The 24,633-nt window shown below is 55.7% G+C and overlaps 1 protein-coding gene across 2 annotated transcripts in view; it reads left to right on the forward strand.

Annotated features, from left to right (window-relative positions):
* Positions 1-24,633, forward strand: part of Adgrb1 (adhesion G protein-coupled receptor B1) — a 71,982-nt gene that overhangs the window by 34,433 nt on the left and 12,916 nt on the right. For both annotated transcript variants that reach the window (XM_051159720.1, XM_051159719.1), the window contains 7 exons: positions 12,849-12,990; positions 18,143-18,246; positions 19,870-19,972; positions 20,549-20,699; positions 21,316-21,385; positions 22,688-22,754; positions 24,393-24,478. In XM_051159720.1, coding sequence (XP_051015677.1) covers positions 12,849-12,990; positions 18,143-18,246; positions 19,870-19,972; positions 20,549-20,699; positions 21,316-21,385; positions 22,688-22,754; positions 24,393-24,478 — 723 coding nt within the window. The remainder of the gene's footprint in view (positions 1-12,848; positions 12,991-18,142; positions 18,247-19,869; positions 19,973-20,548; positions 20,700-21,315; positions 21,386-22,687; positions 22,755-24,392; positions 24,479-24,633) is intronic.

Raw genomic sequence — 24,633 nt, forward strand, 5'->3', positions numbered from 1 at the left:
TTCAGAGACAATTGGCCTGCCCTCCTTATTCTCCTAGGGAAGCCCGTGGCTCAGGGGAGGAAGGTGAAAGAGATATGTCTTAACTAGGCGCTGAAAGGGGGCAACCAGGTTCTTCTGCCCTGGTGTTGCATATGGGGTGTCAAGCACAAAGAATGGGGAATGTGGCTGTGTGGACTAAGACAGCTTCAGAGTTAAGGACCCTGAAACTCCAAATAGTCAGTTGGGGTGAGGGCTCTGGGTAATCCTAGCAGCATCATATGACTCTAGGCCCTGGGCTCAGACCCTGTCAAGCACATAGCAAGCAATCACTAGCCTGCTCCAGGGCCCCACGGTCACCAAGTGGAGCATCCTGGCTGGCATAAGGGTCCCAGGTGAAGTGAAGAGGGAAATGGGGCGGGATCTCCTGAAGGAGAAGGAAGGATATGGCAGCTGGAATAGTGTTCACGGAAGCCAGGGAGGCTTGGGGTGAAGGTTTTCAAACTGGAGGCCTAGTGATAGCACTGTGCCCTTGGGCCTTGGCATGTGTTCAGGATGGTCTGGTTGGAAGTTAAGTACAGAGACCTTGTTCCCTTCCCAAGGCTGGGTGGCATGGGAGTGCAAGCAGTCCCAGGTACTGGCAGTTGTATGTAGCAAGCTTAGATGCAGTGGGATGTATTGTTATGGGCGTGTCCTAGGTATCAGGGAAGGTCTCTCCAGTGACTGGCCTGGGAGAAGACGAAGGTTCCAAGAGAGGTGCAAGCAAGGCACCAGCAGGAAGGTTTGGAGGATGCAAGGAGGCTGGGGAAGCATGGGCAGAGGGCAAATGGTGGCAAACGCTTAGCTGTCCTGTGGGGTATAGTTATCTACCATCCATCTTCTGGTCGCTATGACCACTGACGACCGCGCTGAGGTCCCAGCCCTCATTTCCTCCATCCCAGGGAAGGAGAATAGTGCACAGGGGAAAAAAGTGGTCCAAATTAGTGTCAGGTCCTGACCTATACCACGAGGAGTTCAAGAGGCTCTGAAGCACATTGTGGGGTACCCTCCTGAGCAGGGGCATAGTGGCCTTTGTGTGTCTATGTTGTGTGGTGGTTGCCTGAGGAGCAGCCAGCCTGTTCACTCCCTTAGTCCATACTGGTACCCTGCATAGCCCTCCCTCTTCCTAGTAATGTAAAGACTAGCCTTCTGGTGGGGACAGCCCCACCAATGGTTCTGACTTCCCAAATGAGTTGAGGACACTGTCCCTCACCAGGATATAGCCCATAAGATGCCCCTTGAGTTGAGGTTATCCTTGGAGCTGGCAGCTGCCTGATATCGGATGGGATCAGGGCAGCTAAAGGGGCACGGTGAACCCTCAGATAGTCTAAGTTACTGTGGCATCCATCCATCTGCCCTCCTCTTCCAGCTATGGGCAATGACCTTGGCCTCAGTGTTCTGTCCCAGCCCCAGAGAGCTGGATTATGGAAGGTCAGGCCCCATCCAGGACAGCAGGATGGTACCTATTTAATCGAGTGGCCCGCACCTAAGCAGAGATGCAAGTTCATCCCGAGACCACCCCTCCACCACCATTTGCAGGTTACAAGGCCTCCAGAAGCTACAAGCCAGAATCCCAATGGTTATTGAGTAGACAGACTTCTCAAAACAGGCATCTAGACCCCTAAACTGGGGCTAGAGGAGGGATGGTGGACAGGCTAGCTTATGTAACTTCCCCGTGCCCTAGTCACCATTCTGCTCTCTGCCACAGCGTGTGGCCATTATTTCTACTGTGACTTGTGAATGCGAGTGTTTTCTTATTGGCCCAGAGGGGGATGAGTGGCAGAGCACTGGCCTACTTGCACCAGTGTGCCTGACCTGCCTGCTGTGGCCTGTGCTTGCCCATGCTTGGCAGAGAACAGGGAATAGCCTGACCACTAGGGGGAAGAGGACAGCCTCCTGTGACTGTCAGAGAATGACCATTTTGTACTGTAGTTGGTGACCCATAACCAAACCATCCTAATCTAGGGCAGAATCCAGATCCCTAATTGGAAGTGGGCTGACCCATCACTGGTTGTACCCTGAGTCCTGACCCTAAGTGAGACGTTGAACCCCAATCTTGGTCAAATGCTCATCATGGTCACAGGTTAAGCTTTAACTCTGATCACACACTGAGCCCCTGTTCAGACACTAAACGTTAACTCTCACCACAAACTCAGCCCTGACCCCAGTTACACATTTATACCTAATTCTGGACATAAACTGAGCCTTGATCTGGCTCACACACTGAACTCTGATCCTGATCCCTCACTGAGACCTGACTCTGGGCTCACTCTGAGCCCTGATCCTGGTCACACACTGAGCTCAGACCCTGGTCACACACTGCATGCTGACCCTCATCACACACTGAGTCCTGATCTTGGTCCCCCACTGAGATTCAACTCTGGACTCACTCTGAGCCCTGATCTTGGTCACATACCGAGTTCCGGCCCTGGTCACACACTGCATGCTGACCCTCATCACATACTGAGCTCTGATCTTGGTCCCAGGGTGAGCGCTGCTCCTTGTGCCTGTTGGAACCAATTGTGCCTGTTTACACTCGTGCCATGTATGCCGCATACTTAGAGAAGCACCCTCTCTTCCAGTCACATGTGACAGTTGATATGTTCTCTACCTTCATGTAGAGAATGGACCAGAGGCTCCCACCTGCAGTGTAGCTCCTCTTCCTGCCTTTCCTCCAGGAAGCCACCTATCTGCACAGACTCTGGTAGTGTCCATATTGGAGATGTCTGTTTAGACATCTTACATATTTGTTTGGAGCCTCTGATGTAACCTTAGTCCTTCAGGTAATGTCTGTCATCTATGTCCCTGGATCTGGGTCTTGAACTCTAGGTTGGCAACAGGTTCAAGAGCTCTGTCTCTTGACACCGCTATAGAAGCATGACCACTGAATGTGAGAGAGCACCTGGGTAAGAAGTAAGGAGGAAGGACACCCTTGCTGGAATATGCTGACCATGCTGCGTCCCCCAGAGAGCCCCAGTTTTGTGTGTCTCCACTGAGGGGAACAGTGACAGTCACATGTATATTCCCGGAGTCTCCTGCCACCTGTTAGGATGAAAGAAGTGATTTGTGAGTGAGCTTCAGGGCTAGATGGGTGAACAGGTCATGGTAGTCTGTGCTGGGCAAGGAGTGAGCAAGGGAGGCGGCTCAGGAGTGGGTTGTGGACTGTGAGGGTACCGGGTGAATGACTGGATGGAGGATGAGATCCAGAGGACAAGCAGGTGTCTGAGGAGAGAGAGCCAGATGTCATAGGAAGTGGGCCCTTGTAAGTGAAAGAAGGCCGGCATCCTGACCTCAGGCATTGACAGGGCTGTCCCTCTCCACATTCAAACTCTTGATCCCGTCATGGGTGGATCTACCAAGTAGCATTAAGTCCACCCATTTCCCTCAGAGAGCTTCCTGCCCCACTGTCCTTTGTCAGCTGGGTTCCCAATCAAAGAGCCTGATTGTCGGCTTGAAGCTCCCTCAATACTACTTTCAGGGACCCTCTCTGGAATGCTGACAAAAACATATCTGAAGAGTCTTCCCTTCTTTTTGTTTGTTTGTCTGTTTGAGACAGGTTTTCTCTCTGTGTGTAGCCTCGACTGTCCTAGAACTCACGCTGTGGACTAGGCTGGCCTCGAACTCAGAGATATTCCTGCCTCTGTCTCCTAAGTTCTGGTAGTAAAGGTGTGTTGGCCTCTTCAACAGTTCATCTCCTTGGAGATGTAAGAATGCCAAGAAGTAAGAGCGGCAGGCTGATTTGACAGGGCCACTTGGGTCTGTCACTCACCATGGGGCTTGTGCCTCTTGGGGCAGATGAAGCAGAAGTGAGCAGGGCAGAGTGAGTTTAAGGTGGCTTCATATAGGAACCTCTGGGTTAGAGAGCTGGGGGTGGTGCATGGGGTCATGAAGTCACATCTAGAATTTGGGGTGCGCTGAAGCATCTGTAGCCCTGAACCCACTTTTCTACATGCTCCCATCTTCTGGTCCCCATCTTTCCAGCAGTGATGCAGTTTGTCTCCGGTGTTGCCCCCTTGGGTAGGCACTGGATCTTATACACAGGGTCCTGACTGTAAGGCACACAGTGACCTTGAAACAGATGTCCAGGAATCAAGTGTGCCCCGTCTTAATGCTGCTATCTTCCTCCTGGGGAGAGTGGTAACTCATTCAGTCACTCTGTCATTTACTCCTTGAACACAGGACAAAGCCTGTAGCCATCTCCGCGACACACAGCCCCACTCACCCACCTGTGAACACACTCAGCAGGATGCCCCTAAGTGCCAGCTGAGTCCTGTCCTGAGGGCTGCTGGTCTTTGGGGTACCATAATCTCTTCTAGCTACAGAGCATGCAAGCCCAGGCTTCAGTTCCCCAACTCTGTGACGGGACAGAAAGGGTAGGGACGCATTTCCAGGACTATGTGGGGCCTTCAGGCTAGGGAGGTGCTACTGTCCACACCACGCTGCCCCTGTCTGACTTGCCTTTTTCCTCCCCCCCCCCCCCCGTACACCTTTGTCTTTTAGCCTCTCTTTTCTTCCCTCCCTTTTTGAGGTAGGAACACACTCATTAAGCCAGGTGGCCCAGAACTCACAGCAATTCTTCTGTCTCAGCATTACCTTGGTTCTTGGCTGCCCTTTTACATGGCTGAGGTGGGGCTTCAGTGTGGATGGACTTGGGGCATAACTGAGGGCCTTTCCCACCTTCCTTTGCCACTCCAGGGAGCCACTTGCTCTTAGGGTTCCCACCTTGACCCAGACTGCTAGGCCTTTGTTAGCCATGTTCCCATTCACGCCCAATCCTGAGCCCATGGGACGTGTAAACTCATAATGCTCAATACAAGAGAACCCTGTCCCGTACCCATACAGAGGTCTTTGTCTGACCACTTGGTTACACAGGCAGGCTCCCATCATGCAGAGCCTTGGTTTATACACCTAGGAAATGGCCTGTTGTCGTGGTTGATGGTGTGCTGAGTGTCAGCAGAGGACAGCAGCAAGCCACATAGACACAGTGTCATCTCACAGGCCGGAGGGCCATGCTGGCTGCAGTACACCCTGGCAGGAGGGTGTGGAAGCCCAAGGCCACAGCACAGGGTGCACAGAAGCTCAGCAGAGTGCAACTGGAGTTGGTGGAGCTGCAAGAGGAGGGAGGGCAGAGAACACACAGGGTAGGGAAGTGGCTGCCCAGGCCTGGGGGTCCCTGGCTAAAATCACCATACATCTTTTTAGATGTAGAGACTAGACCCTCTGGCCTCAGAAATGACTTAGCAGAGGTAGAACTGGTGTGGATCCTGTTCTCAGATCGCAGAGCACATGGAAAGGAAGTCACAAGGGAAGGAATTTCCAGTTAGCTGGGAGGCTTGAGTGGTGTGGGAGCCCAGCCTGGAAACGGTGGCATGATGGAAGTGGCCATGTCTGCTGGATCAGGTGAGCAGTGAGGTGCCGCAAGGAGGGTTGTAGGGGTAAAGGCGATAGTGCAGGCTGTCTGTCTGTCTGTCTGTCTGTCTGTCTGTCTGCTCCTACTGCCCTGGGCTGTCAGGGAGCCTGTTGAGGCTCCTGAGAGAGAATGTACCAGCACTGTGCTGGGCATGTCAAGCTGAAGAAGACTGTGGAATTCTGGAGACAGTGTCCATCAAGACAGGCTGATGTTGCTGGCAGGGCAGCACCACGCTCATGGCAAGCAGGTGGTCACTGGTACCTGTGAAGGAAAGCACAATGGACAAGGCGGTACAGCCATGCTATGGAGCTTTGACTGGTGCAAATGATCTCAGCATCGGCGGTACACGCGGCTGACTGCACTTGTGGACATGGAGATGATGTCGGTGCTGGTGTAGGCGATGCTGATGCTGGCCTGAGGATGTGGTGATGATGGAGAAGGAAGGTGATAGGGACTGAATAGGACTGCTGGGGTCAGTGCACTGAGTGGGTGCAGTGGGGAAAGGGTGGTGAGAGAGGTGCTGATGACGGGGTGCTTATGGCTCTGTGGTCTGTGATGCTGCTGCTGGCGAATCTGGGGTGCTGCTGGTGGTGAGTGCTGCACCATCATTCATGATAGTGTTGTTGTGGATGGGAGTGATGGTGGTGGTATGGAGGGATGTGTTGATGGCATAATGGATGTGATGATGGCAAGCATGATTCTGTTGATGATAGCATTGGCGATGACAGCTGCTGGTGCTGATGATGTGATAGGGATGATGGCAATGGTGATGGTACGGACAATGTAAGAGACATGCTGGCATTGTGGGGCTTGCCATGGAGCTGATGACTGTTAGATGGTGGTGGCCATGGGGGAGGATGTGCTTCAGAAGTATGGGTGATGCAGTAGCGACTGTGGAGGCGATGTCATAATGTGGCAGTAGTTATGGAGGTGGGGTGGTATTGGTGATGAGGCAGCAGGTGTGGAGGGGGTATCAGAGATGTACGGGGTGTTGGTGAGGCAGTCGTGGTGGTGGAGGTAGTGGTGGCTGTAGTGACCACAGTGGCCATGGTGGTGATGATGATGCGACAGAGGCTATGGAGGTGGCAATGATGGTGGTGGTGGCCATAGAGGTGGTGGTGGTGGTGGTGGTGGTGGTGGTGACATGGCAGTAGTGATATAATGGTAGCCACAGAGGTGGTTTTGGTAACATGGAAGCAGCAGTAGAGGTGGTGGAGGTATAAATACTTAACTGACCATAGACACTGTTAGACTTGGCTTATTCAATGTTTTGGTAGTGGTTCTGAGGGTGCAGGTTGTGGGCATAGGTATTATGGAAGAGGGCTGGCTCTGGAAAGATTTGCAGGCCCCCTGTGGACATCAGATTCCTTCTCCCATGGCACAGGGAGTCAGGCCACAGTAACCATATGGATGTGATAGGACAAGTAGGCTGACAAGTGGACGTCTGGGAAGATGTCTTGGAGATGAGGTTGGGTTGGCTAGGGTGGGCGTGGATCAGCCTGAGTTAGGGGATACCAGGCATGCCCAGTGCCCAGTAAGGTTCTAGCTCAGTTGGCATCAAAAAGATAGAATATGAGGGCTGTGGAGGCTGGGCAGTAGACTCTTGACTGGCAGGAGGGTGACAGGCCAGGTGGATGTTCCCTTAGGCACCATAGACAGGAGCCTAAGAGAGGGGCAGGGGCTTAGGGCAGGCATCAAGCACCTTCCTGAACCAGGTGCAGTCAGCAGGTCATTTTGCCAGACTGTGGAGCCAGTGTTCACTGTCCTCAGGTTCCCTACTCTGTCCCACAGACAGCCATGACCTATGTGTTCTGCCTGGGTAACCTGAGAGGAGCCACTAGCCATAGAGGGGGACAGTCTGAGGCCAGAAGGCCCAGTGCAGAGTGTCTGGCGCCAGGTAGGGGAGAAGAAGAGATTAGAGTCTGGGTGGTGGGAACAGAAGAAGCCCCAAAAGCCCTGAACAGACCTGAGATGCAAAGAGGGGCTCATGTGACCCCATCTCTCATAGTTAAGAGCACGAGATTACCAGTGTTTGAATATCAGAAACCCAGGCCGGGATTAGAATCTCAGAAACAGCACAGGAGAGGTGCCAACTCAGCAGAAGGATGGGGTGGCCCAGAGGCTGGGCACAGTGGTCCAGCCCTCACAGGAAGAAAAGACTGAGAGCTTGGGTGCTTGAGTACGCCTTCTGGAGGCAGCAGCACTCATGTTGATGTGTAGTGAGAAGTCAGTAGATGGGTCTGGGAAATGGGCATTCCTGATGGAGAAGGTGTGGCTAAACAGGCTAGGGCCTGGGATGGGATGGATCCTGGAGTTGATTTCTGGGGTACAGGTGGAAGCTGGGTCATGAAGGACCTCGAAGGCCCAGTTGAAAACCCCTCAACTACAGAGGCTTCAGTCCCTCTCCTGCCCAAAACCTAAGATCCCCCACTGGGGTGCACTGTGCCCACTCCTGGCTGTTTTATACCCTGTGGGTGGACACCCTATGAGTCATTCATACTGGGGTGTGAATTAGCCCATCAGATCCAAGGGGACCCCGACAGGCACAGTCCTAGAATAGCACCTGCTTGTGGGCTGGCGGGAGGCATCACGATGCAGTAAGGGCCCTTGCTTAGTGTGTGGGAGGTGGGCTCCATGCTCTCTCTGCATACCGTTCCCTCCTGTTCCTCGAGCACCCGGGCCCTGCAGAATCTATTATTCTATGAACAAATACAGGTTACTGCATACCCCAATACCCACTGCCTAGCAGGCAGCTGAGCTCCGAGTTGGATAGGGTCAGGACTCTCTGTTCACTTCTCCCTTCTAGGGCTGGCCTAGGCTGGCAGGTACCAGGGGAGTAGAACCAGAGCTGAGTTGTGTGGCCAGCCACAGGGCTATCCTCTCAGGGTCTTCCAAACTTCTTGGGTCCACCTCTTTTGGACACTACTGGAAGTGCCGGTAGGGAGATGCTAGGCAGTCAACTGGTAATGCCTTTCTTGTACCATTGTCCCTGGGACCTGGGGGTAGGCTTGTGACCCTGCTCTTAGAGCTGAGGATGAGATGAAGTAGGGGGCTACACTGGCTCTGGGGCTACAGTGGGAGTTGTGGCTTCTCCCAGGTTTAGGGAAAGCTACATGGAGCTAAGGTTCTTAGGCAGTGTGGCCAGTTCCCAGGGGTCCTGTAGGACTCTGGGGAGCAGTATGGCCTTGGATTTGTGTGAGCCTGAGATGTCCTTTGGGCAGAAGATGAATGGTGCAGGATGGCATGTGGAGAGCAGGGCCGAGGCTGAGCTGGGATGCTGAAGCCAGGTGGTGGCAGATCCCAGCAGGTTCCTTTGGAGTGTCAGGCCAACGTGAGGCAAGGACCCTGATGGAGGCTGCTGGGGCAGATAATCTACAACAGGTGCAGGTGCTGGGGAGGTGGGGAGTGGACACATTTCTGGTGGATAGTATAAGTGAGTAGTATCCACAGAGCATTACTGGCTTTTCATCTTTCCTTTCTGCCTTACTTGCCTGGGGTCTGCACTGGATGCCCTACAGATATGCCTGCAAGGCAGGAGCTGACTGACCTGTCAGTGCTTGAGGTGTAGAGGGAATTGGATCAGACCAGGGGATCATTAGAAGTGGAGTGATGGGACAGAGACTTGTCCCCAGGGCCACGTGTATATCACTGGGGATCGTGGTAGGAGCCAAATAGAATTTCCATGATGGGGAAAGGTCATTAGTATCCAGACCCATCCTGGGGCCCTGGGACAGGAGGGCCTTCCCTGAGCCCTGTCTAAGGGTTGCAGGCCTCCACTTATACAGGAAGGGGTTCCTTGTTTCGATCCCAGACCCTTGATATTCTGGGTCCAGGAAGGTGTCATTGACCCAGCTCTTTCTCTAGTCTCGGATCTGTTGCCAGGACATGGGGTGGGGGTGGGGGCATGCAGGTATGACTGACCCAGATTCATTAGTTCTGGTCCAGGCAGGATAGGGACCTGGCTGGGTGGTGGCCCAGATCACGTTTCTGGGGCCAAGGGGAGAGGTGACAACAGCCTCCACTGCGGGAGCAGCTAGCAAGCAAGCAAACAAGCAAGCAAGCAAGCAAGCAAGCGATGCCCCCGTGTGCTGCAGCTGAAAATAGACGTCCCAGCAGCTGGATGGTTTTTCAGTCAGGCTTGGGGACAAACTTCCAGATGTTAGGAGTCAGGACCCGGGTATAAGAAGATATCTTGCTAAAATCTTACACAAGGAGGCATGGGGTTTTCCCCCCACCTTCAACAGGTGGGGTGTCAAAAGTACAGAAGTCCACCCACCAGGGCAACCTCCACACTTGCAATGGCTGTGGCTCAGGGCTTCAGGAATGGCTCCATGGCTTCTCAGACAGAGCGTTCCTCCTGGCTTGGGGCCCCATCAGGATTCTGGGTTGCTGAAGGGGGCTGGTGAGCTCTACATTCAGCCAGGGTTCAGGTGGGGACAGCTGGGGGCAGCAGTTGAGAGAAGCTGGAATCTAGGCCCCGTTGCCATCTTGCTGTGTGGTCAGCGGCACCCGCACAGCTTCCTTTTAGTGTCTACAAAGCTGACCTGAAGCTGTGGTAGAGAGTGGAAGATGAAACACACAGGTACCTCAGAGCAGAACGGAAGCTGCGGAGGGAGGGGAGGGGAGGACTTGTCCCCAGGCTGCACGTGGGGTGCCCACGATACTCCTAACACACGTGGCACTTGACTAGAGGGGTAGGCAGGCAGAGGCGGGCCCATATGGCAGTCTGGGCAGCTTACAGAGGCTAGTTCTGCCCTCTTATCCTGCCAGCCTAGACGGCTGGCTGGTTCTCCGGGCCCACACAGGTACCTTTCTCTGCTCTCCACAGCCTCGGACTGGAGAGTCTGGCCCTGGTGACCCTCAGCTGGGTAAGGTAGCAGCCACTCTCCTGCCCCTGGGAGGCTAAGCTAATTGGTGCCATAGCAGAGGTTCTGGGCAGCACTGGCTCTCAGGCTGGCAGTCTCCCAGGTGGTGGCCAGCAGCTGTCGGCCTGGCGCCCTGTGGACCTGACAGGGCTTCTGGGAGACTGCCAGGCTGCCAGCCCAGTTCCCATCACACTGTCTCAGGGTGCTGTCCCCTGAAGTCTTTCCAGCAACAGGCAGGCAGGTAGGATAGCTGAGAGCTCAATGTCCTGTTCTAAAGAGCTGCCACTTGGCCAACAACATGGACAGGCCAGTGGTGGCATGCTGGCCCAGCACACAGGGCTTTCTTGGAAAGTGCATGCTCATGACATTTGTCAGTCTGTGCTGGCCTTCAGTGTCAGCGGCATGGGACTGTCCCTATGCCATCCCTAAACTTGAGAGAGGGCACAGTCAACCAGGACTCCGTGGCTCCCGACCTGAAGGGTGGGTATGGAGAGAGGTAGCCAGAGGCATGTCTGGCACACAAGGGTGAGCTTGGGAAGTTTGTGTGGACGGGGCAGAATCTGGGGTACTGTTCAGAGCAAGGAGCTTTTGGGGAACCCACATTCCCTTCCCTGTCCCCTTCCCAGTAGGACCTGTGTTCTTCTTTAGTGAGGAAGATGTGTTTTTGTCCTGGGCCATAATCAGGGATGCATAGTGCTGGGTACGCAGGGCAGCTGGCTTGGGGAAAGGCTATTTGAGTAGCAGTCTTCTTGGTTCCCCGGAGTTGGTACTGTGGCTGACCTCTGGGGATCTGCAAAGTTCTGATGGAACAGGGGCTCAGGGCTCAGAGGCAAAGATCATGCAAGAGGAGGGCCTTTCCTTAGCCTGTGTCCACGTTGTAGTCTTTCTCTTTCTGTGGAAAAAGAGGGCACTTGGGTAGAACCATGGGCCTCAAAGCCTGGCATTCATGGGCCAGGGACCTGGTAGCTTGACTTGTACTGCACCTCAGAGTGAGCATAGGGGACGGAGAGGAGTTCGTTTGCACAGCTCAGAGTAATGCTGCGGCCCCCACACTAGTCCCTAGCCTAAGTCAGGCTTCTGTGGGGTAATTCTTTTTGAGGGGCAGAGGGACCCTGAGGGAGATACAGATGCTACGGGTCCTGTTTCCCTGGGCCTGACTCACTGGGCTCTGAGAAGAGGAGGAAGGAAGGAAGGAGTCACTAGGAGTTAAGGGAGGGCTCAGGCTCCTGACAGCTGGAGCTGCTGTTGGCTGCCAGCATGCGTTTCAGCCAAACACAGTTTTACAGCCCTGTGCTGGGTTAGGGTCCACTCCCTCTTTAGAGACAAGAAAACTGAGGCAAGGGGCTGAAAGTAACTGTGCTTCTAGGAAGCAGCTGAGGTATTGGTGAAACCTAGGTGTCTGCCTAGTCTTTCTGTTTTCAATATATATGTGCAGTCAGAGCTATGTGTTTGGTCAGTGCTGTGCACAGGAAGATCTCCAATGCCACCAGGGAAAGCAGCCAAAGAACCCACCTACAGTGTAGACAGACAGGCAGGCCCATTCTTGTCTGTGGACTTTACAGTCTTCACTGGCACCGTGGAGGTGGCCTGGAAGAGACCACCATTCTGGTTGAACATTGAAGCTACATCTTGGAGGCTTCCTGGGTGCACAGAGAGGACCTCTGGCTGCCCCCCCCCCCCAAAGCCTTGACCTGGGAAGGGGTGAAGCCTTCCTGGTCTTGGGTTTATGAGACCACTCCCACCTGGGGATGCTTGTAAGCCCAAATCCTGGGGTGCTTCTGGGACAGGAACAGAACTGAGTCCCAGAAAGGTGCCCTCTGGCATTTCCTGCCAGGCAAGCTCAGTCCCAAGGCCAGAGGGTGAAGGATGGAAGCTGGCAACTTTGTGTTCAGAGAGCTGCCTGGTAGGCCTCATGGGGTGTGGGGGTAAAAAAGGGGAGGAGTGGGTATTTGCTGGAATAGTTCATACCCTGGTGCACTCAGAACATAGCTAGCACTTTTGCTTAACTAAAATAGGGCCAGCGGAGGCAGCAGGAGGGGCCAGGGTCAGCACGCAGAGGGAAGTTTCCAGCTGCTGGCCAGCTCCCTGCAGGGAGGGCTGTGCTAGTCTGGGACTTGGAGCCGCAGATACCCTGGCACAGCCTAGCCTAGAGGATGCGGCCACGCGGCCGCGGGGAATGGAGCCATCCCAAGGTCACCAGCTCGGAAAGGCCCTGGGCTGTGGGGCTGGGGTACTCCTGGGCAGCCCCTCGCGCGCTCCCGCGCCATGGCCTCGGGCTCGCGCGGGCTCGCGGCCCGGCAAGCTGACGGGCGGGGCGGCCGGGCCCCGGGCCAGCTCCCGCCTCCCTCCCGCCGCTCCCGCGGCCCGCGCTCCCGCGGGCCGCGCTCCGCGTCTCCAGCGCGCGGCGGGCGGTGCAGAGCGCGGCCATGGGCGCCGGGGCGGCGGGTCCTGGCGGCGGGGCGGTCGCGCGGCGGGCGCAGGTGCGGGCCGGGCCGGGCCGGGCGGGCGCGGGGCCCGCGCGCCGCCGCTGACGCTGTCTCCCGTCCCGCCGCCCGCAGACCCTCCTCCTCCGCCCCCCCGCAGCTCGGGCCCTGGTCGTGGCGCGGCTGCCGCACGGTGCCCCTCGACGCCCTCCGGACGCGCTGCCTGTGTGACCGGCTCTCCACCTTCGCCATCTTAGCCCAGCTCAGCGCCGACGCGGTGAGACCCGGGCGGCGGGGGGCTCGGGGCGCGGGACGCGGGCGGGGACGAGAGCGCGGGTGGGCGGGAGGCGCAGGGCCCGACTGGGCCCCCAAGGGGTCCCAGAGCCCGGCAGTCACAGTGTCCCACTGAAGTCCTGGAAAGGGTGAGTGGGAGGCTGGTGGCGGCACTGTGGAGTTTAGAGACCCCCAGGAAGTGACTGCCAGGTGGGTCCTGTCTCCACTCTCTTGGAGGCCTGGGGCCTTGGAGACCTTAGAACTGGGACTGGGGAGGCGAGCCTGGGGACCCCTTCGCTTGGCTTGCCAGAGAACAGGGGAAGAGGAGCTCCTTTTCACAGCGCTCCTGCCTGCCCCCGCCCCAGTGGAGCTTGGGCTGCGGAGGTGGCTGTGTCCCCAGGCAGGGTTCTGGGGGTGGCTGAGGCTTCTGGGCCTGGCCCAAGTCCCTAGACAGGCCCCACGGTCTCAGGGGCCTCCTTTTTTTTTTGTTCCTGTGATTCTTGTGGGGGCTGCTGGTTTCTATGGTGACTGCATCTCAGGCCAGCTTGCTGCCTGGGGCTCTGGGTGCTGGCCCAGCCCTCTAGACTGGTGGGCTTTCCTGTCCTCTAGGCAAAGGAAGGCCAGGAGAGTGGGGGTAGGGGCTGGAACTGTAGAGTTCCTGGGCCAGACTGGCCCAAGAAGGGAAGGAGCCAGGGTCTGAGCTCTGGCCCCCAGCCCAGCCCAGCTCTCTTGTGGAAGGTGCCTGGGGCTGGAATGGAGGACTCTGAGGAGAGGATTTGGCTGTCAACAACAATGTGGGCAGACAGATCTTGTCCTTCTAAGAGCCCAAACTCCACGTAGATACTTGGCCACCCCCTTAGTCTCTGGAAAGCAAGGAGGTCTCATGGGGTGGGGTGGGGTGGGGTGGGGTGTCAGAAGCAGAGGGATCTCAGCAGTTGCTACCAAACTTCTCCTTAGCAGTCATGGAAAACTGAGGCCAAGAAGGGCCAGCCCTGGGTCCTGTGGTGAGTCTGGGCCCCCTGTGCTCTCCAACTGGGCAGATCCTTGAGTGGGACTGCCTATGTTGGCAGGTCTGTGGATGAGACAAAGGCAGTGGCTGGGGCCACCCTGGAAAGTCCCTACAAGATGTAGCTTCTGGGTAGATGGTCACTGCGTGTCCGTTTCAGGGCTTCTAGAGGCTGACCTGGGCAACATAGGTCTAGCCTGGGCTCCTGTGCTGCTGTACCTTAGGACAGGGAAGCAGGACCAGAACAGGGCAAATGGCAGAAGGTGGGCCCCCCTTCCTTTCTCCCAGCCCAAGATCAGGCTGTAGGAGACTGTAAACTGGACTAATGGGCTTGCTCCTTATACACAGCATTATCCCGGGGTTGGCCTTCTGTCTCTTAGGGTCTCAGCCTCCCTTGGAAAAGGGAGGAGGCCCTTTGCTCTTAGGGTGCAGCACTGTTCTCCATGAGCTGGACCCCTGGAGCAGCCATAGCTGGTGTGATTCTCCCGATGGTGGGAGTGAGCAGAGGGTTTGGGTGCAGGGCATTCACAGGTAGAGCCTGGGATGAGGAGAATGAGGCCACCCTGAAGGGGGAGGAGAAGGTGGACTGCCCTGTCTCTGCTTTGTGTGGCAGGCCTCCATGGATACCTTGGAGGCTTAAACAGTGTCCCTGCAGGGTGTCATTTCAGAGCCCCCCCCCCCCCCCCCGCTCTGTAGCCCAGACAAGGCAGCTGAAGCTTAAGTTCAGAGCCAGGTGGTACCTCCTGGAGCCTTTCTCCCGGCTTGTGTGATAGGATAGTCATCGGACCTTCCTAACTGCAGGACTCCCCCAAAACAGCCTGTGTTGAGTTTGGAGCTAGAGCAAGGCATTGGGGGGTGGGGTGGGTGACCACTGTGGGTGTGGCATCTGCTTACTTCCCACCAGAACCCCTTTTGTTCTTTCTCTCCTTTCCACCTTGCCCTCCTATCTTACCCATACTGGCTGCCCTAGAGGTGAGAGCTCACTTAAGATGCTGAGGCGGGGAGGGAGGGACCAGAAAGTGCTCCTATTAAGGTGCTCTTGACCCCTAACTGTTTTACTTGGCCTCTGCTGACATTTGAATGCCCAGGGCTGGGGCCTTAGGAAAACCCTGGTGGTGTCCTCCAGGGAGGCAGCGGGGGGGGGGGGGGGTGCCTGGAAGCAGGCAGCAGCCTCCTCCTGGGCAGCATTTAGGAGTGAGGTACTGGGGGGTGCACAGGCATTCCCTAGCCTAGCGTGGGATAGTGGGTAACAGTCATCCCATTTAGGTGAGAAAGGCACAGAGCGCCCAGGGATGTAGGGATTGTGAGAGAGGAGGGGTACAGGACAGGAGAGAAAAGGTGGGCAGGGTGAGAGGGAGGGCTCAGCTCCATACCAAGGGAAGGAAAGACAGAGTAGAGACCAGCAGGGGAGACGTGGGACCCTAGCAGGAACAAGCAAAGAACAATCTGGCTAGCTGCAGAGAGGTAGCCACAGCTGAGTTAGGTGGCCGAAGAGAGAGACAGGTGTTCGTCTCCCTGGCTGACAGGGCTGGATCAGATAGTTGGAAGCTGCCTCAGCACAGGCAGAGATGCTATACCAGACACATTGACTCAGGGGACTCTTGTCTAAAGGGCCTGGGGTGGAGGTAGAGTGTGTGGCACCCAAAGCTGGGGTTGCAAACTGGTCAAGGCAAGCTATGAGGGAGACAGACCTAGGAGCTGGGAGCTGGCCGCGAGCCAGGGTGTGGGCGCAGCTGCTGCTGGGCTGCGGCTGCGGGAGGTGAGTAACTGCTCTGAGTCACACCTGTGAGTGGGATGTACCACCTGCCTGAGCTGTGTGGATGGACTAGGCGGTGTGTTTATGGTGCCCAACACAGCCTGGCCATAGTAAACAGAATGTGAGGCCAGCCGCTGGTGTCATTGCTTCTGGGACATGCCTCAGACATAGCCGGTAGTGGACCAGGCCATAGCCGTGTATGTGTATGTGTGTGTGTGTGTGTGTGTGTGTGTGTGTGTGTGTGTGTGTGTGTGTGTGTTACTAGGCTTGATATCAGCATGCAACTTGAGTCAGGCCTCAGTGTGTCACCAGGATCAGGGATCAGCATGTAACCAGGACGAGGGCAGGTGTATGAGTAGGGTCAGGGCCCAGGAGTGGCAGGACCAGGGCTCAAGAGTGTAACCAGGATCAGGGCTCTTTGTATGGCCAGGATTGTGGCTCAGCCTGTGACCAGAATCAGGGCTTAGTGTGTGCATTGGTGAGAATTCAACTTGTGACCAGGGTCAGGACTCAGTTATGTGACTGTGGCCAGAGCTCAGCCTATGACAAGGATCAATGTTTAGCTGGTATCGGTACTCAGAATGTGCTCCAGATCAAGATGCAGAGCGGGAACATGACTGGGACCAAGACTTAGTATGTGTTGTTGGTGAGGGTTGATGGGGGTACGTGTGATGGAGTTGGGTGTTAGTCTCCGAGATGTGTTTAAGTTGTGGGCACTTAGGAGCTGTAGATAAAGCAGGAAAGGAACAGGAGGGATCTGGCATTGCGGGATAGAAGCTACTCTCTAGGAGGTAATGTGTGGAGACTCAGTGGGGGAAATTTATGTTGTACACATCAGCAGCAACTGCGTAAAGCGCAACCAAGGCAGGCCGTTGGTGAGTTGGGAGATCACTTCTCAGAGTGCTTGAGGGAAAGAGACAGGCAGAGAACCAGAGGCTGGTTCAGATGGAATGTTCTGATGGTCTCCAGAAGGTGGTAACTTCTTAGCTGAGGGAAGAGCCAGACATATAAAGGTCAGAGGGGCAGTGATGGGTGATGGGAGCAGCCTGTGCAAAGGCCCTGGGGCATGCTGAGCTTGGCACTGGAGCTGATCTCCCACAGTGGGCCAGCCTGGTCCTGTCTCCTCCCCTAGGATTTGGGGCCTGTTTCTTGTCCTTGGGGGTCTCCAGTCTGACCCTCCTAATAAGGCCTAGCATTCTCTTGAAACTCCTGTTTCATAGATTACTGCTGTCCCCCAGCCCCCAGAGCACGCAGAGCTAAGGCTTTCTTGAATGACCCTGAGCCAATGGGGAGAAGCCAATGGGCTGGGGTGTCTGGCGGCTGCCAGATATAATGAGGGCAGACAAGGCAGATGGCCATAGAGGTCGAAAGTGGAGTCAGTCATGGCATGGGTGTGAGCCACTTGCTCAATTGACTGTGACTTTCCCAGAGCCTTGGAATATTTGCTGGCCATAACCCCCACCTGTCCATGTTACCTGGCCTCCTCTCAGCTTGGACCCAGGTTCTTCACTGGTAAAGGAAAAGTCTGATAGGGCTGTGACCCTAGAGGGGCCCATGCCTGGGGAACGATGCCTAGCACTTCATTGTAGGAGATGCAGTGATGTCGCCACTTGCCCTTTGCAATTATGGCTAGAGACTTTCGTGGTTGCAGAGACACAGGGATGGCCACCCAGGTCACCTGCAAGGCTCAGAGGCCTAGGGTAATTATAGGAGCCTGCTGCTTCATATAGCAGGAGTTGAGCCTTTTTCCAGAGTAGGTTTGGTTGGAGCATAGGTACCCAGCATGCATGAAGAGCAGGCTTGGTGTTAGGGCCAGAGCACAGGTCTGCCTGCTTATGCTAGGGGTACACACACACACACACACACACACACACACACACACACACACACACACACACACAGAGTCTGTGTCACCCTGTGGGTAGAGCCTAGTTAGGCCACCTTAGGTCTCTTTTCATTTTGGGGTGGGTAGCCATGGAGTTAGGAGTGTTGGCTGGCTGCCCAATTAGATATAGTGGGAGTTGGGAGTGGACACTATCCTGGGGCCCTGGCAGTGCAGAGTCACAGCCCAGGAGATGACTGTGGGGGCAAGGCTGAGTTTGTGCCTCCCTCACCATACCTGTGATATGGGGTGAACCCTCCTGGAGTTGGGGGGCTGTGACATGAAGGAGGTGAAGAGTATTGTCAGGCATGGCCTGTAACTGTCATTCTACTGGTGAGGGTTTGTCCTCAACAAGGGACAAAAAAACCTGCCCTTAGGGACTTCACAGCAGAGAAAGACAGAGAACTGGCCTGGAAGGGCACAAGACTCCTGGGGCTACATGGGGCCTTGGCCAGACCTCTGTTCACTTGCCATGGGTCATGTCTCACTCCTTGTTTCCTCCCGCTCCCCAGACCATGGATAAGGTGACCGTGCCATCTGTGACGCTCATCGTGGGCTGTGGCGTGTCTTCCCTCACCCTACTCATGCTGGTCATCATCTACGTGTCTGTGTGGAGGTAGGTTCCTGCTCCAGAATCCAGAGACCCAGCCCTCCCTTTCTCTCCCTCGTACCATCTACTCTGGACCATGATGACCCTTTTGCCCCACGATGCCTCCGTTTCCATTCTAGGTTTCTGATTGCTGTGTCTCTTCAGGGGGTGGGGGTGGTCACAGAGCAGAATGGGGGACATGTTGAATATACAGGTCCTCAAGCCTACTGTCACCTGACTACATCCTTTGACAGACACCAGTTCTGAGCCCAGGCCCCAGCTGGACACATAGAACAGTTATCCTTTGCTTATTTGGGTTCCTGTGGCTACCCAGAATTCCTGTGTGCTCTCATATGTGGACCTGCAAACTCCCTGGGGTCAGGAATAACTTTTCCTGCCCCAGGATCCCAAGGCCACGAGGATCAGCAGGGACCCTCATGTCCACTGAGGCCCTATCTGCCCACGCGGAGGCTAAATCCCAGGCAAATGTAGGCATGGAAGGCTTGCATTGTGAGTGATCTTTAGACTAAAGCATTAGGAGTCCACTCGGGTCACAGATGTGTCTCTGTACATGCCCCTGCCAGTAGGTATATGTAACCATGGGCATATGCCAGTAGGGTGTCCTTCTCCCTGCTCACCAGCATCCAGCCACACCCAGTAGTTTATATTGAGGTATGTTCAAGGTCATTGTACACAGAGCTATTCTAGGGGCTCCTCGTGTGATGGCTGACCCCTGTGACTGGCTGTTCCAGTCTCTACCCCGTGTGGTGGCAGCCAATAATGGAAACTGATGTGCCCAGTCACTGCCTGCAGTCAGGCAGCAGGAGATCGATGTGACTACTGGAAGAGGGACAGTCCACGCAGCTTCGAGCATCACGTGCCCTCTGTGTTCTTCCCAAAGGCAGGACATCCAGAATGTTTTCCATAAGATTCCCTCTCACCAGCCACTCAGGGTCTCAGAGCATCTGGATCCCGGAGCTCAGAGGCTGAGTTCAACTCTAACCTGGAGAGGAGGCGACTTGGTGTTCTAAAGCACCTTTCTCATCGAGCATCGCCGGCACCACTGTGCCCCCATGAGCTGCAGACAGGGACTGTTCTGATAGCAGTTAGAGAGTCAGGGACAAATGAAATAAGGGCCATGCCGATGTGAAGCACGTCAAGTCCCAAGGCTTAGCTGAGGGCCCTCTGCTCTCTACGGGTGGGTCTCATGGTGGTGGTTCATGGTGACGATGATTGATGATGATGATGGCAGTGATGGTGGCCATGGCTATGATATCCACAGTGATGATGGTGGTGGTGTTGATGACAGTAGTGGGGTTGATTGTAGTGGCGGTGGCAGTGCTGTGGTGATGATGGTGTTGGCGGTAATAATGGCAACCGTGGTAGTGCTGATGGGAGTGGTGGTGATGAGGGTTATGATGGGTGATGGTTATGGTAGTGGTGGTGGAGATGATGGTGGTGATTGGGGTGGTAACAGTGGTGGTGATGGTGGTAGTGATGGGGGTAGTGATGATAATGATGGTGGTGCTGGCGATGGTGATGATGGTAAGGATACAGGCAGTATGTTCAGGGAGGAAACGGAGCTCTGGTTCTTGGGCAGGCCACATGACCTTGTTAGGTGCTGACCTCAGGCCCTGACCCCTCTCACAGGTACATTCGCTCAGAGCGGTCCGTCATCCTCATCAACTTCTGCCTGTCCATCATCTCCTCTAATGCTCTCATCCTCATCGGGCAGACTCAGACCCGCAACAAGGTAGGCAGCCTCCTGTCCTGCCCTGCATAGCCTTGTCTTTTCTGGGAAGCTCGGTGTGGGGACCCTCCGTTCGCCTTTCCCTAGGACCCCTTCCTCGCTCCTTCTCTGTCTTGCCAAATGTAAACCCAGAGGCTAGGCTTTGGGAGGCGGGTCTTCATGGGCCACCCTAGTGTGTTGGAGACAGAGAGAAGGTCCTAGCCCCAGACGCTGCTGTATTCCATGGCAGAAAGTCACAGTCACAGCGGGATTGCCTGTGACTTGATGCGGGTCTTACAGTGTGGTTTCCCCCCGACCCCTGGGCCTCAGGTTCAGCCCCGCTGAAGGATAGAGTGGACTGGAGCTTCTCAGTGTGCTGCTGGGCCCATTTTGCTCACAGCTGGGGGAGAAAGATGAGCATCCATCCCAGGCTTTGGGCTTCGGTGGTCCATCTCAGGGTGAGGACCAGGTTGCTCCTTGCCAGGCTGGTGTCAAAGTCATTGGGTGCTAGGTTTTTCTCATCTGTTGCCACATGCACATATGTGATGGGTGAGAGCCATTGAGCACCTTGCCCAGTCCCCTTGGCCCCTGCCTGCCTAGGTTGTGTGCACGCTGGTGGCTGCCTTCCTGCACTTCTTCTTCCTGTCCTCCTTCTGCTGGGTGCTCACCGAGGCCTGGCAGTCCTACATGGCCGTGACTGGCCGCCTCCGGAGCCGGCTCGTCCGCAAGCGCTTTCTCTGCCTGGGCTGGGGTGAGCAGGGCAGCTGAGGTCGGGAGGTGAGGGTGGACTGCAGCTAAGGCTGTTGTGCTATAAATCAGCAGCTGGGAGTGAGGGTGGGCAGTAGGCTGGGGTGAGTGGCTGGGAATGAGGGCACACAGCTGGTGTGCAGTGGGTTGAGGTAAGCAGAGCCTCAGGGGATGGGCAGCCTGGGTAAGACGATGGGCTATCTCTATTCTTGACGTTCTTGTCCCGGCCCTCTGCTTGTTCCTACCACTACTAGAGTCTCCATTTGTCACCCTGGCTTCCCCCTTTGAGCTTCCATTCCTTTATAAGGAAAACGCAGCCCGAACAGCCCCATTAGCATTCAGATGACAGTAACAATATACTGTATCTTCCACAGACTTTGGACGCGTGCTCTAAAAATGATACCCTCACCCTCTTTCTATAAGGCTGGCTGGTAGCAGGCCACGTCTCGCCCTCTGATCTGCAGTTCTGCAGCATTCTCCTAGCCCTCGGCATCCTGCCCCTGTGCACCTCTTCCTTGTAGTACTGCCCTCATTTGGGGATCCCCTCATGCATCCTGTCCCTCGAGCAAGGTGGGAAGGGATTTCAGAACTGATCCCCCTTTCTTCTGGTCCTCTTCTAGGGCTCCCTGCACTGGTGGTGGCCATTTCCGTGGGATTCACCAAGGCCAAGGGGTACAGCACCATGAACTAGTGAGTCGGGAAGGCGGGGACAGACTACTGTTCTGCAGACCCAAGAGGTGCCCCACCTCACTGGCATTGTATCACCAGGCTTAGGAGGGAGGGCCATCAGGCCGTTAGGCCCTGTCTAGCCTGTGGTCAGGGAGATGAGAAGAAAGCCCAGAGCCTTCAGAGCTTCCTGCCTCCTCAGTGGGTGACCCTGATGGCCGTGAGCCTCTGGAGTCATCATCTCCATGTGCAAATGTTGAGGGTAACCCAGAGGACAGCAGAGGCACCTTCCCCGTGGACAGGATAGGGATAAGTCAGTTTCACAGATGAAGCCCCTGGGGCCTCAACAGCTGGCCTAAAGCAGTGTGGGCTCCATAGGAGGCAGAGGCAGGACCCCAGACTCAGGATGGGGCTAGAAAGGGGGACGGAGGCCTGAGGGGTTGGCTTGCACTAGTTGGGAGCTGGGTGGCTAAAACCAGCAGGGTGTGGGGGTCGGAGGAAACCTGTCTTCCTCTGAAGCCCCAGGAAGGGGGTGGTAGGGCTGTGGAGCCCTTGTATCTGAGCCATGTTGGAGACACTGGTGGGATCCTGAACAACGAAGAGGAGTGTGTTGAGCAGCATCGGTTAGAATGCCCTGGGCCACAGCTGGGGGCAAGTGTGCAGTGTGTTAAATAGCCTGTATGGCCGTGGGCCTCAATCTGTGGGTCTCAACCCCCTGGGGGGATGTTGAACAATCCTTACACCAGGGTCACATATCAGATATCCTGCATATTAGAAGTTTACATTATGATTCATAACAGTAGCAAAATTTACAGTTGTGAAGTAGCAACACACTTTTTTTTGTGCTTTGGGGGGGGGGTCACCACAGCATGAGGAGCATGTGTTGAAGGGTCGTAGCACGAGGAAAGTTGAGAAGCACCGCTCTACGGGTTTGAGCTCTTATTGGTGTCATGGATGGTGTCCAGGGGCTGATGGTGGGATGGGCTGTGAAGATCTAGGCAAGTGAGCATAAGGCTAGTGACCTAGGCCAGGAACCTCAAGCCAAGCAGGGTCTGCTAGAGAGTCTGCGGGAAGAGTCAGAAATGCCCCCGCTCCTCGCAGAGGACGAAGGGCTTCTTAGGAGGCATGCCCCTATTCTCTGCACTGGGCCACACCTCCACTTGTAAGTAGAGGTGACAGTGGCTGCGTTGCCACCCACCTCAATGTGTGTGTAAATCTCCCTATTCTTTTCATGGCCACCCAGTTCACACTCTTCTTTCCTGACACACTGGTGGCCTACTCTCCCTGGGCATGGGGCTGAGTACTGACAGCTTGTTTTTTCCCCAGCTGCTGGCTCTCCCTGGAGGGGGGACTTCTGTATGCCTTCGTGGGACCAGCGGCTGCAGTTGTGCTGGTACTTACCCAGCCCCTCTCCTCCTCTACCCGCCCCCCCCCAGGACCCCTGGGTCCTTACCTGCCCCTTGGCTGGCCTATGGGGATCTGGTTAGCAGCAGTGGCAGCTCCCTCCCCTGACTCCAGTCACTCAGTGTGGTGCATTTGTCATCCTCTTATCTCCATGAGCATGGCTTGCCTGGGTATTGGACATTGATTATGAACCTGCCAGGAGGCCTTTGCAGGCTTGGTGAGTAACGGGGAGGTGGGGACAGATGGACAGATGGACAGCTGAAGCTGCAGGGTTGGAGCAGACTTGGCTCAGGTCATGCATGTCCACCACAGCTGTCAGCACCCAGAGTGCCAAGAGCTGAGGCTGCTGGTTTTGTGGTGTCAGAGGGACCTTGCTTTTTCCTGGTCCTTTGGTTGGCATGCCCACTTGGAAAGCAGTCCAAACTATAGCTGGGGACTGGCCCAGAGCCAGGACTGGCGTGGCTCAGCATGGGAGTAGATGCTGTCTCTCTCTAGTCCTTGCCTCCCATCTTCCTTTCTGTGGGGGAGGGGTGGTCAGGGAGCTTGGCTCAAGTCAGTACGGTAGGCAGGTGGCACAGGAGTAACCAGTGGCACAGTTGAGTAACCGACCCTTCAGAGTGTGAGTAGCGAGTCTGGGGTGAGTGTGTAGGTGGGTAGAGACAGTTGGGTGGCGGCCAGAATTCCTGCTCCTTGTTCCTCAAAGGCACCCAAACGGAAGGCCAGGTGGATATAACTGGTCAGTGCCTCTGAGGGTAGCTGCCGGGCCAGCTAGACAGTGTCCTTTAAGAGCAGGCTCCAGCGGCTGCATCATAGGGTCCTGTGCCCTGACCACTCATCTCACGACAGCCAAGCAGAGCCTGTTGCAGGAGCATAGCCAAGCCTAGAATACCTGCAGCCCAGCTGTGTGGTCAGCGAGCTTTGAGGCAGGGCTATACCAGGAAGCAGAGCCCTGTGTGTGGAATCCTGACTATGCAGAGCCATGGAAACTGTCAGCCCCTGGGCCTCTGGGCCTGGTCCCTGGCACAAGAGTCCAGAGCATCTCTCCACCTTGACCTTTGCCCCTTAGGGCCAGGCCAAGGCCTTGGGGGTCTGGCAGCCTTTCTACAAAAAGAGAATTGCTTAGAGGCCCTCAGGAATTCTCTCAAAGTGGAGGTGAGAAGTGAGATCTGAGCAAGACCTTACTTCTTGCCCCACACCCTGGCAGAGACAACCAAAGAGAGGCGAGGTGCCAGGGTCCCCAGGGCATGGAGGCTCTGGCAGCGGGTTTAGGAATGATTCTTATCTTAAGTAGTAAATTGGTTAGTCACTTGGAAGATGCGCCTGAGGCCCTAAGAAGCCCCCAGAAGGTACCCAATGGAAATTGTTAGTGGGGTTGAGGAGTTGGAGGAGATCAGGAACAAGGCGTGCCTGGTGTCAGCTGGTGAAGCCATCATTGGCCCTGGGCTCACCATCATCAGGAGCCAGGGGAGTGGTGCTGGTGGTGTGGGGCACATTGAGGACAGGGCTCTGGATGGATCCGCCTGGCCAGCACTAGGGTCTGAATTGGAGGACTGTGGACATTCTGGGCATGGCCGCTGCTGATCTGGGCACCCATGGGCTCTGGCCCACTCCTGCCTCTGCCCGGCAGGTGAACATGGTGATCGGGATCCTGGTGTTCAACAAGCTCGTGTCCAAGGACGGCATCACGGACAAGAAGCTGAAGGAGCGGGCAGGGTAGGCCCTGTGGCCCTGGCACCTTGCCCTTCTTGGCTGGAAAGACCCAGAGCCCACCCACTATTAAGTCCCAAATCCAATCTGAAAATTCAGGTGTCCTAAAGCAGGTTGGGAAACTGGGGCAGAGAGTACAAAGGCTTTTTTTCCCCCTCGCT

This window comes from Acomys russatus, chromosome 17 (assembly GCF_903995435.1).
Source record: "Acomys russatus chromosome 17, mAcoRus1.1, whole genome shotgun sequence".
NCBI lineage: Eukaryota > Metazoa > Chordata > Mammalia > Rodentia > Muridae > Acomys > Acomys russatus.